Source organism: Artibeus jamaicensis, unplaced genomic scaffold (genome assembly GCF_021234435.1).
Source record: "Artibeus jamaicensis isolate MK-2021 breed Jamaican fruit bat unplaced genomic scaffold, CSHL_Jam_final contig_851, whole genome shotgun sequence".
NCBI classification, from domain to species: Eukaryota; Metazoa; Chordata; class Mammalia; order Chiroptera; family Phyllostomidae; genus Artibeus; species Artibeus jamaicensis.
This window is the reverse complement of record NW_026521986.1, coordinates 16,111,027-16,130,377: the sequence shown is the minus strand read 5'-3', so window position 1 is coordinate 16,130,377 and position 19,351 is coordinate 16,111,027. Positions and strand designations below refer to the sequence as shown.

Below are 19,351 nucleotides of genomic sequence, written 5' to 3'. Positions count from 1 at the left end.
TTGTGAACTTCCCCTGAACTTCTCCTGCTCTAGCCCCACAGCTGAGCACTTAACTGCTCTGTAATTACTCCTTCTGTGTGTCGCTCTGTCTGCCTGGCTCTCGGAGGGCAGGCGGGAGGGACGTGGCTCTAACACTCTTATATCCCCCACAGCACTGGTGCAGAGGCAAGAACACATGGGCTGCTCGACAAATCTGTATTTGCTAGTGAGCAAAGTAAGTGGTAGGCAACTGTCCCGTGTCAGTGAATGGGGCCACCATGAGCCAAGGCCCTGTCTCCACAGAACAGCCCAGACTCAGCAGCTAAGCAAAGGGTCTGGGTACCACCCTGCAAGTCAGACCCCAAAGAGGGGGAGTACCCAAGCATGGTCTGTGCATAGAGGTAAAGTGGTGAGTGCGTGATTATAATCGCCCCAGCCCAGGCAAGTGGGAGGGCTGGTAGAAGGGTAGAAAGAACACCCTAGAATCCTATCCCCTTGAGGGATGAACTTAGGAAAATGCAGCTTCTTTGAAATCCACAGGACACTACACAGTCCCACATAGGGTGAAAGCCACTAGAAGCTCTTTGGGTGTCTTTGACAGTAAAACCAGCCCTATTCCTGCATGCCGGCCATCTTATTCCAGGCCCTGAGCTTCCAGCTGCAAACACAACAGTCCAGCAGGACGAAACCAGACCAGGAGTCAAGAGGCCTGGGTTCCAGCCCTGCTTCTACCCCCACCCAGCTGTGCCACACTGGGCAAGTTGCTCCCCTCTCTGAACCACAGGTTGCTCATGAACCACAGAGGCGGGTGAGATGATTTCTAAACGCTTTCCATTCATGAGTTAGCAGTTCTCCTGAACAACACACCTGTGCACAAATGTGCACACACACACACACACACTACTAGCTGATTTGACTTAACATTGGCAAGTCTAAAGCACTGGCCACTGAAAAAGAGCTGTTTGTCAACTCCCGGGAAGAGCCAGGCACCAGGATATAATCTGAGGTCCCAGTCCCACAGCTCCTGGGATTTACCACCCCAGGCACTGCACTTTAGGTGAGTTACATCTTTCCACCACAGCCCTACCAATGTGAAGGTTCTATTGTCAGGCCTGTTTAGAGATGAGCAGACTGAGGCTCAGAAAGTACAAATAATACAATTAGAATACGTTAGCATTTGGGATTGGTGCAAGGCTCTCTGACTCTAATGCCTATTTTATTGACCTTTATGCCATATGTCTCAGAAAGGACCCTTTTACTCCTAGAATCAGACCCTGCCCCTGCCCCTGCCCCTGCCCTTAGCCCAGAGTTCTGATAGCCTCAGATACTCCACAGGCTCCTACAAGAGTGTCCCAGGGAAAGGTGGAACCAAGACCAAGGCAGCGCTGCCTCCCTGTCAACTCCAAGCCCCAGAAAGCCATACAGTGAGGTCAACAGAGGGTCTTGGTGCACACAGTCCCTTACGAAGCAATCCCTGTGTGATGCGCAGTGCTCTGAAGGAACCCCAGGATGAGTGGGAGGAGACCTGCCATCCTGAGGACGTAAACTGAGCACTGAGATGTCCAAAGAACAAGACTAAAGCACGAGGACTACCCATGGGTCAAGCCAAGCGCTCTGCATGCAGTCCCACCTGGCTGGGAGGTCAGTGAAGGTGGCAAAGGGACAAGGGCATGCAAAGCAGCTCATCCGTTCAACTCAGCCACGTTTACTAACATCTGCTATGTGCAGAGCCCACACAAGGACCCATGGGGGACTCAAACCGGGAAGCGACACACCTTAGCAGCATGCAGAACTGCACGAGCCGTAGCAGCAGTGGACGGAAGCACCGGGGGAAACAGGAGAGCCCACAATCCTGCAGGGGTGGGGGCGGTGAGGAGGCGAGAGAGACAGTTTCACCAGAGACTGGGCCTCAGTTCCCATTCGTCCATTAAGGAACAGTGCCTGGTTCAGAGGGTTTTAGTGTGACACTGATCCCCCTGAAACTATTAAACAGGGTCTGACACCCGGCAAGCATTCAGAGGATGTGTGTGTTGTTGTTAGACCCGTAGCTTAAAAAGTGAGAAAGAGCCTGATGCGTGGGGAAGGAAATGAGAGGCCAGGCCTGGGGGCAAACGCAGGTTTAGGGAGGGAAGCCCTGCGTAGCCGAGGTGGGGCCGAGGTGGAGCCGAGAGGTGTGGAGAAGGCAGGAGGCTGGAGAGCGCATGGAGCAGCTCCAGACTTGTCCTCCAGGGTCTCTCTGCTCCTCGGGCACAACAGGGACGCGCTCCGAGCTGGGGAGTATTCACCTGGAAGCCGCAGAATGATGGGGCTGAAGGTGACTCAGAGATGGGAGAGGGAGCCCCCAAGGCAGGGAGAAGGGTGCGGGGCGGGGGGGGGGGGCAGCAGGGTGGAGGCCAGGGCCAGACGGGCCTGGGGAGGAAGAGCCAGTGCCACCGTGCCACCTCAGTCTCTCCCCTCGGTGACTAATGGCACACCATCCATCCTGGCTGACATTAATGCTTCCTACCATCCATCTCTCACTCGCTAAATTACCATCTATGGCCAAAATCGCTCTCTCATAATTGATAAAAATCTCCTTTTGATGTTCGGCATTATTGGGGGAAAATGTGTTTTTATTCTTCATAATGTTTTTAATATAAATGTATTTTTTATTGAGAGCTGCTGGGAAGGCTGGGTGAGGCCGGGTCAGGAGGGAGGGGAATGGCCCCCCACCCCCCAGTCCTCCCCGCACACAGCTTGGTGGCCGCCAGCTCCTCTGGTTCCATTACCAGAACACTCTCACCGTAGCCTTCTGGGGGACTGTCTGGGGGGACAAAGAAACCAGGCACCGGAACAAACGAGGGTCCTTCTGGAGACCAAAGGAAGCAAACCCACAGGTGGCTGAAGCCCTCAATGTAGTCCTCAGCCCAGGCCAGAGGAGCCGCCAGCGGGTGGGAAAGAGTGAGCCAGCCTAAGTAAGAGGAGGAAGGGAGCGGCTAGATCAGCACCGGAGAGAAAGCAGCAAGGAATATGAGGGCGCGGGCCAGGTGCCACCAGGGAGGGAAAGGCCCCGCCAGCCAGGGGGCCCCAGCAGCCAGGGGCCAGAGGCTCCTCTCGCCCCTCTGCCCTAAGCACTTCCCCAGCCCTAGTCCAACCCAGGGCATGTTTATTCCTGCCTACACCTCACACCCAGCTCCTCCCAGGACAAACAAAGCCGCATGCAGCTGCCACCTGGCAGGTGAGAAAGGCTGGGTGGGTCCTGAACATAGCACAGCCACCAACATGGGCCCCTGGGCCCCCAGGTCTTTTCCTCCGCCCCCCTCCTCCATGGAGTCAGCAGCAGGTGCTGTCAACGGACCTCTGGACCACAGTGTGAAAACTTCTTGGATGAGCAGCCAGCAGTCCCTCAGAGTGAGGGTCACAGGGAGGGAGGAGAGGCCGTCCAGAAGCCCGGGGCAGGCTCCTCCCGAGGCAGCCTGTGGGAAGTTTCTAACAGTGGGAGGGAAGGCGCTGGCCACCGGATAGAATGCTGGGGACTGATCGAGGAGGCGAAAAGAAGATTCTTCTGGCAAAATAGTGTCTGGGACAGAGAACTGTACCAGGTATCGGAAAGCCTGGGTAAAGATCCAACTCTACCATTTCTTGTCAGTCTCTCAGAACCTTAGTTCCTCACACAGATAGAGCATCCAACATACCACAGAAATAATGGCTAATATTTGCTGGCCATCTGCTCTGTGCCAGGCACGCTCTGTGTACTCCACATTCATTAGCTCATTAATCCCTACAGCTAGCCGAGGTGGCAGGTGCTGCTAGTATCCCAATCTTCCAGATGAGGAAACTGAGAGACAGAAGACACAAAACATTCCCAAGGTCACAAATGAATAAAACAACAGGCAGTTTGGCTCCTGCCTACCTCATAGGCTCAACAGGAAGTTTGAATGTCACAGATGGAGGACCAGGGTACAAATGTATAGTCCTAACCAAGGGCCATGTGGGGAACCAAGAGGGTTCATTTTATGTATGAACTTGGATTATTTTGCTGTTTCTATGAGTGTTTTTGGATGAGATTTACATTTAAATCTGTGGATTTTGAGAAGAGCAGATTGCCCTCCATTATGTGGGTGGGCCTCATCCAGTCAGTTGAAGGCCTGACTAGAACAAGACAGACCTCCCAGAGCAAGAAGGAATTCTGGCAGCAAACAGCCTTCAGACTTGAACTATGACATAAGCTCTCCTGGGTCTCCATTCTGATAGCCCACTCTGAAGATTTCTGACTTGCCAGCCTTCGTAAGTGCATAAGCCAATTCCTTAAAGTCAATCAATCAATCTCTCTCTACACTTATTTATCCTACACACACACACACACACATCCCATTGGCTCTGTTTCTGTGACTCACAGAAGAATGAAATCCAGCCGTGGGAGAGCTACCACAGCCTGGAGGAAGGGATGCCCAGTGGGGCGCGTTTCCTGGTTCCCACGAAGGTTTCCAGCAGAGGTCCTGTGTGCAGGCCCGCAGAGCGGATGAGGGTCCTCCCAGAGTCTGCCATTCATTATCTATGTCCACCACCCTGTTCTCCAGCCCCGAGGCCCCCACAAAAGCCCCTGCTCCAGTCTCTGCACTGCCCCCTTCCAGTGTTCCCACCCCCAAGAACCCCTTGCACAGACCAGGTGGTCTCCTGCCACACCCTCCACCTTCCACCTTTGCTCCTGTCAATCCTGACACCAAGAGTATCTTTTCTGTCACCCTGCCAAGCTTGATAAATGACTGGTGTTCTTGGGAGATCTACCTTTTGTCTTTTCCAAACTTTTGCTCACAACTTGAGTGAAATGTGACAAAAATGTCAGCCTCCGCCTGCACCTGTAGATGCATATGAAACAATGGGGTGTGCATTTTCCAGTCTGATGCACAATGCTTCTCTTCTTCATTTTCACAGCCACTCAGGTCAAACGGTCCATCAAGAACACTGAGCACCTGCCACATCCAGGACTATCCTTGGGTACTATCGAAAGTTACAAAACAAGGTCAAGTCTAGATCCCCACCCCATGGAGCTCAGTGGTACACCACTAGTTAAACATGTTTCAGAGTATACAAGTCGAATCCTGATATCCCGCCACCGGTATGAGCAGTGCCCCTAACAAAGATATTTCTGTGCCACTCCAGTAGCTGACCTGATTCCTTAGGTTTTTTCATAGAATTTCAGAGGTAGAAAGAAACTTATCTGATCCAACTATATTCCAGAATAACAAAACTGAATTATTTACTAAAATATATTGTAATGAGACTGGACACCCTGTATGTGTTGTGGAGGGAGGAAGGAAAGAGGGGTATGTGTGTATGTCCGTGACAAAGAGAACCGTGTCGGTGCGGCTGACAATTCTCCCCTCTCCTCCTAAACCCCCTCTGGAACTCCCATCCCCAAGCTCTCCACCAAACCACAAACCTCCCCCCTCTACCTTCCCTACCTGTAAGGATGATATCACCTCCCATATTACTACATCTGTCCCCGTTTCATCCTACCTTGCTCAGATTCTGCTCCAAGTTCTCCTCACCCTTGGGCTCATGTTATGAAAAGAACATTCAAAGACCCTTCATAATGTGACTTCAGCCCAACTTGCCACCTCAGCTCCACTACTCACCAACCGGAATGCCAAATTCTAGTCGACAAGACTATTCACCGTGCACTCTGCGCTTTATGCTTCCCGGCGCCTGCACCTTTGCTGAGCCCATCATATTCATCAGTAACCCTCTCCTCCAACCTCCATCCCCCCCCCCGCCGTCTCACCCAGCTTTGGGAGCCTGGGTCAGAGGCCACCTGCTTCCGAAAGCTCCCGTCCACCCAAATGTGACTCTCCCCTCCTCCCATTCCTATGCCCCTTCCACACACAACCCCTCCCTCTCTCACCTGATAGCTCCATGGGCACTCACACAGCCAGCTCCCCATGGCCCCAGGCTACAGGGGCCAGAATAGGTCTTGGCTGCACCCACAGCTTCCAGCACTGTGCCCCTTTCACTAAATACCAGTTGCTTGGACAACAAAGAGAGACAAGAAATGGAAGAATGAAGGACGAGATGTTGAACCCAAGATGAAGGGAAGAACTGCAGGTTGATAGAGTCTGCAGGGGGCCTCGAAGACTCCTAACCCAGATGAGGAAGGTGTTAACAATAGGTAGGTGGTCACTGTGAAGAACCCCGCCAGACCCTCCATCAGAGCTGAATGCTCCATTTAGGCCAACCTGAATGTTGGCCGCCCTGTTGAGTGGCCAACAGCATCGTGGCTTAGGCCTCACCTGTCCTATGCAGAGTGCAGAGGTGCCGGCCTTCACTCTTTCCACAGTATAGACCACGCTCAGTCAGAAAGAACCTTGAGTCCCATCCACCTGACAGGGCTCCCCTCAGCAAGGAAGGGTCAGGTCTTAAACACCCCTCCCTCAGGGTGATTCTCAGGCTCAGGCGCCATCTTCTGGCCAAGGTCAGCATGGCACCAGTACCCACAGCCTCAGGGGCAGCCGGAGGACCAAGCCTGAGACCATCCCCAACCCACTGCAGATCCGGGTCACTTTTGAGAGCGCAGAAATGACCCCATCTGCTAGAGGTGGGGCTCCCAATTGCTTCCCAGAATCAGTCCTTCAGAACTTAAACCTAACATTCACATTGAAAGGAAAAACGTAAGATTCTTTCTGGTAACACTAGCTGGGAAACTTCTAAGACTGCAGCATGCAAGCACATAGGAAACTGATTTCCCAAAGGATTTCTGCCAAACAGAAGTTTTGTTACATAGAAGACTAAGCACTGGGCTGGGAGTCAGAAGACTCGATGTCTTGTGCTACAGCTCACATGCCCCTCACTGAGCTCTGCAGGTTTCGTCGCCAGCCCCCGTCCACCCCCCACTGGCTGCACACTTCCTGCCTAAGCCAGTCCCTGTGCCAGGGTAGTATCCCTTCACTTGCCCTCACCTCTACACTGATGGCACTGGCTGTGGTCCAGGGATGGGACTGACCAGACCCAACATAAACCACGGGCCAAGATGGAGACATAGGCAGACGCACTGTGCCTCCTCGAACAACCAAAATAAGTGCAACAAAAATTTAGAAACAAAATAACAACTGGAACTGACAGAAAATTGAACTGTTATGGAAGTCGGAAAACCAAGGAGCTGAAATAGACACATCCGTCTAGACTGGTAGGAGGGGCACAGCCAGATGGCCAAGCAGAGAGAGGTCGTGGCACAGGAAGAGGTGACACCGGGCACATAAGATGCAGCAGGTGGACCCTGGGCACAGGGTGGCAACGGGCAGGCCCAGCGAGGCAGCGATTGAGAAGCAGGGCACCGTGCACAAGGCGGCTGGCTGACTGGACGGTGGTCCCACATTCACACACAGATAACTAGGGAGCAAAACAGACCGCGCAACCCAGGGTCCTAGCGCCAAATAAAACCTCAAAACACTGATTGAAAATACCTTTTGGGGAGGCAAGAAGAGGCTGGAAAGAAGTATTCCAAGTCATGACATCCAAAGACCTACAGCCAAGATTGCTCTATCCAGCAAAGCTTTCATTTAGAATGGAAGGGCAGATAAAGTGCTTCTCAGATAAGGTCAAATTCAAGGAGTTCATCATCACCAAGCCCTTATTATATGAAATATTAAAGAGACTTATATAAGAAAAAGAAGATAAAAAATATGAACAGTGAAAGGACAGCAAACTCACAATTATTAACAACCACACCTAAAACAAAAGCAAACTAAGAGGACAGCTAGATCAGGAGCGGAAACATAGAAACGAAGATCTCATGGAGGGTTAGCAACAGGGGAGTGGGAGGAGGAAAGAGGGGGAGAAAGTACAGAAAATAAGTAGCATAGACGGTATGTAGAAAATAGATAGGGGGAGGGCAAGAATAGTATGGGAAATGTAAAAGCTAAAGAACTTAAGGCACATGGACATGAACTAAAGGAGGGGAATATGGGTAGGAGAGGGTATGCAGGGTGGAGGGGAGTGAAGGGGGGGAAATGGAACAACTGTAATAGCATAATCAATAAAATATATTTAAAAAACCACAGGCCCAGCCCTGGCTGGTGTAGCTCAGTGGATTGAGCACGGGCCTGCGAACCACACAATCACGGTTCGATTCCCAGTCAGGGCACATGCCTAGGTTGCAGACCAGTTCCCAGCAGGGGACACACGAGAGGCAACCATACATTGATATTTCTCTCCTTCTCTCCTTCCCTTCATCTCTAAAGATAAATAAATAAAATCTTTAAAAAAAAAAAACCCACGGGCCCAGAGAGCTGCCACCTCGCTCTCATTGCCCACGCCCACGCCGGGACCTCTCGGGCCAGCCCTATCTGCCTGGGACAGGGATTGGTCTGAGAGCATGAGTGACCCTCTAAGCCCTCTGCTACTGAGAGGGGTCCCCAAGATGCTTAGCTATAATCAACCAGAACAGACCAGCCTCAAGCTCCTCTCTAGCCCCCTCCCCTCTTTTCAGGCTGAGATTTCAGGGAGGCCATGCAGTCGTTGAGTCCAGGTAACCTGAGCTCATCCAAGGACATAGACCTAGAAGGAAGATGGTCACGTGCAACCTCGGCTTCTTTCAACCATGCTCCTGCAGCCAGTGACCAAACGGAGCTCCCCCTGAGGGACCCTGGGCAGTCGTGGAGCCCAAGATCTGTGGGGCGGCTCGAAGAGCTTCCCAGGAGGAGAGCTGCTCCCTGAGCAGTGTCAAGGCAGGGACTGGAAGAGGAAGAAAGTGCACAGGGAGTGACTTTCCCCCGCCCTCCACCCCCATCCCCACCCACCCTGCTCCCCGCACAGCCCCTTTCCCCGCCCCCCGCCCACAGATTGAGAAAGTGTGTCACCAGGGAACAAATGCCATCTTCCCAGGAGGGAGGAGGAGGAGGAATGGGGAGGGAAGACTTCGACTGTGTGCCTGTGGGGGCCGGGGTAAGAAACCAGAGGTTTCTGAGCTTCCCAGCTGTGAAGGACGCCCCCACAGAATCGTGACCTTAACGTTGGCCCCTCTTTCTCAGAAAGCTCAAAACAGCCTGTGGGGCAGGAGCCACCAACCACCACGTTCAGAACTACTTGGCCGGGGGACCTGGAGAAGAGGCCCTGGAGATGCAGATCAAAGCTTCCAACCCCAAACATCCTTTGGCCAGCTGGGTGGGCCCACCATGATTGCTGACACCCCAAACGTCTTGTCTCGCTCTCCCTGACTTTCAGAGAGCCACTGACCTGCTCTTGCCGCCCTCCTCCAGTTCTCCATGGACAAGTCAGCCCCCAAGGGTTAATCTGCTGGCTTTCCTCCCTTGCAGCCGCCCCCACTGAGCTGCCACATGCCAGCAACGATGCACTTCACACTGTTATTATAGTGACTTATTTAGTTTTAATTTGGGGGTGAAGCTTGTACTATAAGAAGCAAGAGGCCTACAGTCTTGGGGGGAAGCAAAGCCATGTGTGGGCCCCCACTGTGCCAGTCCTGGCCCCTGTGCCTGGGGTCCTTCCATGCTCACCCTGCTCCTCCCAGCCTGCAGCCTGCTCCTGACTCCAGCCCTAAATGGGGTTTCACCTTCACCTGACCTCCCCCATTTTGGAGGAGATGTTCCTCAGTGGGAAGGGAATCCACAGAGGTTTCTATGCTCCCCCAACCCATGTGATCCAGGCCCCCTCCAGGCCAGTGGGACATTTTTGGCTACATGCTAGGCACCTGGTACTGGCTCTACATTAGGGACAAAGAGCCAGGACCAGCTCCATGCAGATCAGAGGAATGGAACACTGGTCTTCATCAAACCTCTGCCCCTACTCTCCGCCCTGCCCTGAGCAGCCTAAGGAAGTTGTCACTCGTTTGCCTATTGGTTCACTAAACAAACACTGGCACCTACTACTCTATATCAGATACTGTTCGGGTGCTGTAGACACAGGGCAAGAGGACCGTCGTGGTCTTCCTCCCTAAGGACTTTCGAACTGGCAATGAAATCACCTGAGGGTAACTAAAGGAGCCACAAGATGCACAAGCAGAGGAAGCACAGTTGTACACAGGGTCACAGATTTCACAGGAGAGCTGGGCTTTGGCCGGGACACCCAGCACTGGGCCTGGCGTTTGGTGGATGGATGGATAGAGGCATGAAAGCCCTACAAACAGAAGAAACCACATGCCAGGGAGAGAGAGGCGTGAAGACAGTCCAGGCAGACAGAAGGTCACAGGCTAGGCACTGAGGGTACACAGTGAATCTGAGTAGCAGCTAGTATTGCCTGAGTGCCTGCCCCGAGTCAGGGATGGCACTAAAGCACTTTGTATTCATGACCTCTCCTCCCCTCACAGCACCCCTCTGAGGTGGACACCATGCCCCCTTTTACAGGTGAGGAAAGTAAGGAACCAGATAAATGACATGTGCACGGTCCACACCCCTGGCTTCGGAGCCCAAACGCTGGAGCCCCTGCACCCCGCCCAGACACGGTCATAAAACAGACAGGCAACTTGAAGGGATGGGGTGGACCTCGAAAGCCCGGCTAAGGATTTTATTCGAGAGCAGCTGGGAGGCATCAAAGGTTGTAAACTAATCTTGGAGAAGGTATTAGCTGGTCGAGGCTTGACTTTAAGCCTTTATTTTGCTCAGGAAAAATTCTAAAAGACCCAGAAGATTCTCTATCAAAGAGGTGAATGTCAACTAAAATAACAGGTGAGGGGGGAGAGAAATTGTTTTTAGTACAGTATAGATCTTTAAAGCACCCTCAAATTATAGCACAAAATTCGCAGGCCTGAGCCTGACCCACAGCTCAGCGACCTGCAGACAGATGCTCAAGCCCCTCCCTGTCCCCAGAACAGGCCCCCAAGGGTCCAGGCTACTGTGCCCAGTTTAGGGTCTACACATCCTGCAGGTCACTAACATGAGTCCAAAGGCATGTAACCGGGGCTGTGGACGGGAGGGCCCTTCTCCCCTTTCTCTGTTGCTCTGCATGTTGGAATAAAGATCAGAAAAGTGACGTTTGAGGAGGAAGGTTTTAGCCCTTGGGAGGAAGCACTGTTATAATTAGAGATGACTAACAAAAGAAGAGGCCACCTCGGGTAGCAGATGAGAGAATAAGCTTCCTGTCACTGGAGGTAATCAAGCAGAGGCTGGTGACTGCCTTCCAGAGATCTTCTAGAAAAGCCAATGCATGGATCTGGATAGTTTACGGATAGGATCATAGAGCAGTGTGCTGGAGTCACTCACTAACGTGCCCTTGGACATGTTACCTTAGCACCTAAGCCTCCACCCCTTGTCGGCAAAATGGGGTTAATAACAGTACCTACCACATGTGTTTGCATGAGGATTAAGCGAGATAACATAGGGAACATGGCACAGCTGGCGGCACATGGGAAACCGTCCAGTCAATAGATATTATTAGGTTGAACCATATGAATCATACTGGGTTGCAGGTCAAAAGAGTAGAATATCAGCTCTCTCATATGGTTCCACTAATCTTTTTTACTGAAGGTCACAGAGGTTCCTTCTAACCTCTAGGATCAGACCACTGGAAGCTGCATGAATTGTGGCTTCACAGTAGTGGCAGGTCCCCAGCCCCTGTCGGAGACAACGCTGCCTGGACCTTTTCAGAAGTACACCGTCCTGGGGCCCACGCTCCTGGCAGAAGCCGGTACCTCTTTGCCCAGGTCCTCGCGGATGACCTGGCGGACCTCTTGCATGCTGCTCTGCGGGGCCTGGCTGTGCAGCACCTTCAGCGTGCTGGTGTACTCCTGGGGCAGCAGGTACTCCAGCGCCGCCAGGTGCTGGCCCACCTTGATGAAGGTGCCTCGGTTGGCGCAGCAGAGTTCACAGAGACGCCTGGCAGAACGGAGGTGCACCTGCAGGGAGACAGGCCGGGACCAGACAGGTGTGAGTGCATGCTGCCCAGTGGACATTGTTCCCCTGTTCCCGCTGCTTGAAGGCCCCGATTTACGTCCCTACCCCACCCCTAGTTCACACACACATGTGCACACGCACACACACACACTCCTTCATTCACCTTCTCACGTGCTGGGTGTTCCTGATTTTCTTTCCATCAAATTTACCTGGTCTGGGTCCCAGTCCTTCAGCAATGAGTGTTTGTTCCAGGCCTTTAACCAAATCTAATCGACTAATGATTCACTCAAGGGTACATCGAGCTAATGCATTTGCCACCCAGCCCTCAGACACACTAATAATACTTTCTGTTTGGAGGCCAACGATTTACAAAACATGGTCACATGCATTACTTCTTTTCATTCTAGAGGAGCTTGGGAAGTAGGTGTTGGTGTCTTTGAAGATAAGGAACTCAGATGGTTTGCTTATAAAGCAATAGCTGATAAATATCAAAAGCAGGGGCTCTAGAAAATACTCCAAACCTAGAGCTCTTTTAACTTAGCAAACTTTTGCAGTGGTCTCATATTAACTGGAGGAAAAAGTTTTCTGGCACATGGAGCAGGCAGCTAGCAGGTTGTCAGGGACAAGGCAGCCTTAACTTGTGACCTGATGCCCACCTGTCCTTCCAGAGCTGGAGGTGGCCCCCATCTGCCCCCAGGCTCTGCATCCCCAGGCATCACCCCAACTCAGCTGAGGGTCCTGGAATTCTGCAGGCCCTGCCTTTCTGGAGCTACAGCTCCCGAGGGAAGATGGGGCCATGAGCACACAGAGAAGACAGGGGGTCCAGGGAGCTGCGGGGACCTGGTCCCTCTTCCACCCACAACATCAACCAAGAGAGAGTGAATGTCTGTGATGGACTCAGCCTCTCCTGAGTACTATGAAAAATGCTGACATGATTAAGTACATATTGGAGGCAATAAACCACACGAAGAGTTAAATGACAGTTGGTAACATACATGAAAGAAATATTCAGGACTTCTGGCCAAGATGGAGGCGTAGGTGGAGACACTGTGCCTCCTCGCACAACCAAATTTAAAGACAACAAAGATTTAGAAACAAAAACGCAACCAGACAGAAAAGTAAACTGTACCAAAGTCCAACAACAACAAACCATTCATCAAGACAGGTAGGAGGGGTGGAGCCGGCGGTCAGCAGAAAGGGGTCCTGGCAGGAGGAGGTGTTGGTTGGCAACCCCGGTGGGCACAGATGGAAACCCAGTAAGGCTCGCAAGGCGGCTGGCTGACCGTGATCACACATTCGTGCACAGATAAACCAGGCAGGTTTAGAAACGGTCAGTGAGATCACGCAACCCAGGGCCCCGGTGACAGGAAATGAAACCTAAAAGCACCGATTGAAAAAACTTTCGGGGGCTGAGGTGCTGGGAGAGGCTTCTAGCCCCACAGGAGAGTTCACTGGGGAGACCCACAGGGTCCTAGAATGCACACAAGCCCATCCACTCGGGAACCAACACCAGAAGGGCCCAATTTGCTTGTGGGAAGCAGCAGAGGGGACCGAAATCCGAGAGAGTGGAAAAATGCCATTGCTCCCTCTCTGACCCCTCCCCCAGTCACAACCCAGCAACTGGGTTGACCCACCCCAGTGAACACCTAGGCTCCACCCCTCATATGTAACAGGTGCAAACAGACCAAAACATTATGGCTCAAGCAGAAGAACAGCTCAAAGCCCCAGAGCCAATACTTCTAAGCAACCAAGTGATAGCCAACCTATCAGATGCACAGTTCAAAACACTGGTGATCAGGATCCTCACAGAACTGGTTGATTTTAGTCGAAAATTAGATGAACAAATGAAGGCTACACTAAGTGAAATGAAGCAAATTGCACAGGCAACCAATAGTGATGGGAAACAAATCTGGGACTAAAATCAATGGAGTGGACCAGAAGAAAGAACAACCAAACAGAAAAGAATAAAGAAACAAGAATTCAAAAAATGAGGAGAGGCTCAGGAACCTCCAGGACATCTTTAAATTATAACATCCAACATCCAAATTATAGGGGTACCAGAAGGGGAAGAGGAACAGCAACAAGTGGAAAACTTATTTGAACAATAATAAAAGAGAACTTCCCCAATCTCACAAAGGAAATAGACTTCCAGGAAATCCAGGAAGCTCAGAGAGTCCCGAAGAAGTTGGACCCAAGAAGAAACACACCAAGGCACGTCATCATTATATTAGCCAAGATTAAAATGAAGGAGAGAATCCTCGAAGCAGCAAGAGATAAGGGGACAGTCACCTACAAAGGAGTTCCCATCAGACTGTCAGTGGATTTCCCAAAGAAACCATGCAGGCAAGAAGGGGCTGGAAAGAAGTATTCAAAGTCATGAAACCCAAAGACCTACATCCAAGATTGATCTATCCAGCAAAGCTTTTATTTACAATGGAAGGGCAGATAAAGTGCTTTTCAGATAAGGTCAAATTCAAGGAGTTCATCATCACCAAGCCCTTACTATATGAAATGTTAAAGGGACTTATTTAAGAAAAAGAAGATAAAAAATATGAACAGTGAAAGGGCAGGAAACTCACAATTATTAACAACCACACCTAAAACAAAAGCAAACTAAGCAGACAGCTAAAACAGGAGTGGAGCCACAAAAATGGAGATCACATGGAGGGATAGCAACAGGGGAGGTGGGGGAGAAGGTACAGAGAATAAGTAGCATAGATGGTAGGTAGAAAATAGACAGGGGGGAGGGCAAGAATAGTAGGGGAAATATAGAATCTAAAGAACTTATGACACATGGAGATGAAATAAAGGGGGGTAATGGGGGGAGGGGTGTGTAAGGTGGAGGGGAATGAAAGGGAGAAAATGGGACAGCTGTAATGGCATAATCAATAAAATATATTAAAAAAAGAAATATTCAAAACTCCTATATAATTAGTTGCCAAGTGAACCACACAGAAAACTGTTACTCTAGAAATTAAGAAGAAAACACTACAGCCCTGAACAGCCTTGTCCCAGCAGCCAGGAAGCCTATCTGCCCCCTCCCAGCACAGCAGGGCAAATGTCCCCAAGCCCAGGCACGAACAGGTGTCCTCAGGCCCCTGGGGGCCCACCCACTGCTGGCTCTGCTGGACACCGCTGCCTCCCGCCTCAGTGCCCTCTCAGGGAGCCCTGTGTTCACAGAATGTCGTCCTCCTGGGCAGGGTCCTCCAGCCTGAATGTGGGTACCTGATCCAAGCCAGGCCAGGGACAGCCTCTCTTCCCAGAAAGGAGGTTATAGGGAGAGGAGAATTAATTCTAAGAATTAAGAGAGTGCAACCTAGGTGAATCAAAGGGTTGTGGGGGACGGGAGAGATTCGCTTTCTTAGGAGTTTGGAACTGGTCCTGGCCAAGTGGCTCAGTTGGTTGGACCAGAACAGGCTGCAGTTCAATCCCTGCTCAGGTCCCACACCAGGGGCAACCAGTTGGTGTTTCTCTCATACATCGATGTTTCTCTTTCTCTGTCTCCCTTCCTCCCTCTCTCACCTGAGACTATCAATTAGCATGTTCAATCTCAGTTCTAGATTCTTTTTCTTTAACCCTCACCCATTCTCAGGTGAGGGTTTTAATACACTCAGACAGGGAACCAATCATATCCTCACAATACAAGGATTGAGGCCATAATGAACAGATGATTTTTTGCAGCTCAGATATTTGTCTCCCAATTCCAATCTAGCCGAGAAGAGGATCGCAATCATTAGCAGAAGATGAGGTGGCCAGAAAGGCATCCACAGTCCATTAGTCCTAATGTATAGTGTGACCAGAGCCCAGGTCCGGCCAGATACCCCAGTGAGGCTGCCCTGACCATCCAGCAGCCCACTGTCTCCCTGACAAGGAGGCACACTCAACCCCCACTCCAAGCTGTTGCAGGGTCAATGTCAAATGGAAGCAGAAGACTGGGAAACAGTCCTGCCCTCCCAGTAAAGACATAACCCCCCTGAATTCCCTGAGCACTGGCAGCAGGCTGAGTCCTGTACCCTCTACCACACAGAGAGACCTGACAAAGCCACTCACAAGCAGAGGATGGCACTCGGCAGTAGGATCCACAAGCAGCACAGATGGAAGGCACAAGAGGGTGGGAATCAGAGAAAAGGCTTGGCTCCCAGGAAGGGAAGTGGGGTCTGTGCCACTCACGCACACATGGCCTCTCAGCTCCAAATCCACCCCCTTTGCCCTGTGTCGTGACGCTGGAGCTGGAACCTATGTCATTTCTCCTCTGTCAGAGGGCCAGCTATCAGGCTTTGTCAACAGGAGCTCTGGAGGGACCCTGCAAGGCCACAACAGAGCAAAGAGTCTCCCTTTCTGGTCCCAATGTGCTGTTTTCAGCACAGCAGCAAGCAGGTCAGTGGCTTGGGTGTGCCCACTTCAGTGGCCCTCACAGACCAGCCCACCCTCACTAAATTTCTCCACCTCCCGGTGGGCCCTTCCTATGGATCAACTCAGATCCATGCCCTCCAGCCAGTGTTCTGACTACCCAGGAGGCCACTCCTACACAACAGCTCCAAACCCTACCAAGTTCACTGCCACCCAGCAGGCCACTCCCATAGGCCGTGCCTTCCACCACACCTCCTCACCTCTGGGGAAGCCCATACCTGGGCCTTGCAAGTGGGAAGCACGCAGCCAAGTCCTCAGCCCCATCCTTGCTCACTACCCCTCGCCCAGCTGCTTTGTGCTTTTGCTACTTCTGTACCCTTAGAATCTTCTTTTACTCCTTTTAGAAGTAAACTACCTTCATATTAAATTTTCCCCGTTTCAATTACTAGTGTGACTGGACTCTGACTGATAGACAAGGTTAGCCCTTGAAGTTGAAGTTGAATAGATTCGGGTAAAAAAGGAGGGCATTTCAGAAAGAGAGAACAACATGACAGCATGTGTCTATATGTGTTTGTGCGTGGGTGTGTGTATACATGTGCACACGTGTGCATGTGCTTGTGTGTGTGTGTGCGTGTGTTAAAGACCTGTCCCACCATTTTCTCCAAACTGGATGCACATCTGCATGTGTGTGCTGCTGGCAGCCCTCGGGGGATGTGGGTCTCACCCTGCCAAGGAGCAGAGCAAGGGCTCTGCTGTCTCTCACCTGTGGCATGAGGCAGGCCCAGGTAGGATGACTCTTGGCACAAAGTGATGGTCACCTTCAGGACCATCAGTTCCATTGCCTGGGTAATGCTCTGTGCGGACCCTCTCTGGTCACACAAGCCCAGCGAGGCCAGTCTACTGACTCACCAGGTACTTGACACAGTGGCCGTTAGGGCGAATCATGTGTGTCCCAGTACACTCAGTGTGCCTCAGGGCAAGCCCTGTGTGTGTCATAATGTGGGTCGATGACCACTACAGGTCACGCACTCACAGAATCATCATCCATGTGTCATAATGTAATCGACAATGGCTACAGGTCACACACTCACAGAATCATCATCCATGTGTCATAACGTAATCGACAATGGCTACAGGTCACACACTCACAAAATCATCCTCCATTAAAATGAGTCAGCAGCTACTGCAAATGGCACCCATATTTCAGCTGAAGAGGCCCCAGAGTCACCTTCAAATAGTTTCTAAATAAACACCCACACACACACACACACACACACACACACACTGCCACTCACCAGAAAATTAAGATGTTCTTTTAAGGCCAAAAGACACAATGCTCAATGACAGAGCAGGCTCTCCGATCTCCAGGGTCCCTTTCCAGCTCCAGCTCCTACAGCCTCACTGTCCTTTGGGATCAATGGGCAGGTCCCACTCCGAATTTCGAGAAAGCACTGGCTTAGTGCAAACCCCACTTTCAGCATCACTTAACTTGGTACCTTCAGGGGTTAAGCCTGCTAGGAGCAGGGAATGTATATATAGGCCTTCTCCCCAACCCAGGATCCTTTCCCCTGGCCACCAGAGTGCGCTTGGTGAAAGGCAGAGCTTCCAGGACCTCCCGACTCTGCACTTCCTTGAACCTGGGACTTCAGACCACACATCTCTCTGAGCACCGACACAGGCATAAGCACGGGGAGGGACACACAGGTAAACGGAAGTCAGCTTATGACGGTTCCATCCCACAGCGCTTTCTGAAGCAAGGCTGACGCTCCGCACGCGCGCTGTCCAATATGCGGACACTGGCTCCACCCCTGCGCACAGCTCCTGGGCACCTGAAACGGGGCCAGGGCACCTGAAACGGGGCCAGGGCAACTGGGGGGAGGGGGCTCAATTTTTCGCTTTATTTAGTTTTAAATAATTTAAATTAAAATCTCCGCATGTGGCTAGTAGCTACCATATTGGACAGCTCAGGTTTATAAACTAGTAACAACTATAATAAATCACCATTTTTTAAAAAATTCTTATTCATTTAAACTAAAATAAAGTTCACCCATTTTCCCTAACCCACCCCCATTCCTGCCTCTTGCAATCACCAATCTGTTCTCTATATCCATAAGCTTGGTTTTCTTTAATAGTTTTTTTACTATTTAAAAAACTACTTATGTATTTTTCCCATTACTATTTATCCTCCTTATGTCCCCTTCCACCTCCAACCAGCCCCCTGTCCCCACGGTCACTGCATGCTGTCCATAGCTATAAGTACTTTTTCTTTTCCACTCTACCCCACCACCCTCCAACCCGCCCCACCCCCAAAGGCTTGGTTAGTTTTATTTTGTTTTGTTAGATCCTACACACAGAGAGACCATACAGTATTTGCCTCTCTCTGTTTTATTTCACTTACAATAATGCCTCAAGGGCCACCCATTTTGTTGCAAATGGCAAGGTGTCACTCTTTTTATGACTGAGTAATATTCCCTTGTGACTATGTACTGTAATTTCTTTACACACTTATCCATCAATAGACACTTAGGTTGTTTCCACACTTGCCTATTACAAATAATGCTGCAATGGACATGGGGGTGTATATATCTTTCCAAATTAGAGTTTTAATTTTCTTCAGATAAATACCCAGAAGTAAAATTGCTAGATCATACGATAGTTCTACTTTCAATTTTGTAAGGAACCTCCATACTATTTTCCGTAATAGTTGCACCAAGTTACGTTCCCAGCAACAGTACATGAGGGTTCCCTTTTCTCCACATCCTCGCCAACACTTGAATAATCATTTATTTAGTACCCTGTTCTAAGCACTATTTCTGGCCTATAGTAAACACTCAAATATGGGGGGTTGTTATTGTTTTTAAATCTGCATAATATCTCCGTAACATGATCTCAATATGTGTCTTTAGGGATGAATAAATTATCTCTGAGAAGTTCCGTGATGTTCCCAAGGTCCCAGAGCTGGTAAATGGCAAACCACTGCTGTGCTCAATCACGCGCCAGGAACAGGATTCCACTGAATTTCTCTACATACAAGCATCATGAGGATACAAAGAAATACGGCCATGGCCCTCACAGGCCAGGGGCTTACAATGCAGATCGAGAGGTGGACATGCACCCATGAAACCAGAATCACCAATGGCAGGCAGTAAAGGTAGGCCCAGCATGCCCAGGTATGACAGGTGCTGGAGAGGCCACCAGGTGGG

The 19,351-nt window shown here is 50.8% G+C and overlaps 1 protein-coding gene across 3 annotated transcripts in view; it reads right to left on the bottom strand.

Annotated features, from left to right (window-relative positions):
* ADCK1 (aarF domain containing kinase 1) overlaps window positions 1–19,351 on the bottom strand; it is a 111,991-nt gene that overhangs the window by 56,601 nt on the left and 36,039 nt on the right. For all 3 annotated transcript variants that reach the window (XM_037145271.2, XM_053673287.1, XM_053673286.1), the window contains exon 4: window positions 11,597–11,800. In XM_037145271.2, the coding sequence (XP_037001166.2) occupies window positions 11,597–11,800 (204 nt within the window). The remainder of the gene's footprint in view (window positions 1–11,596; window positions 11,801–19,351) is intronic.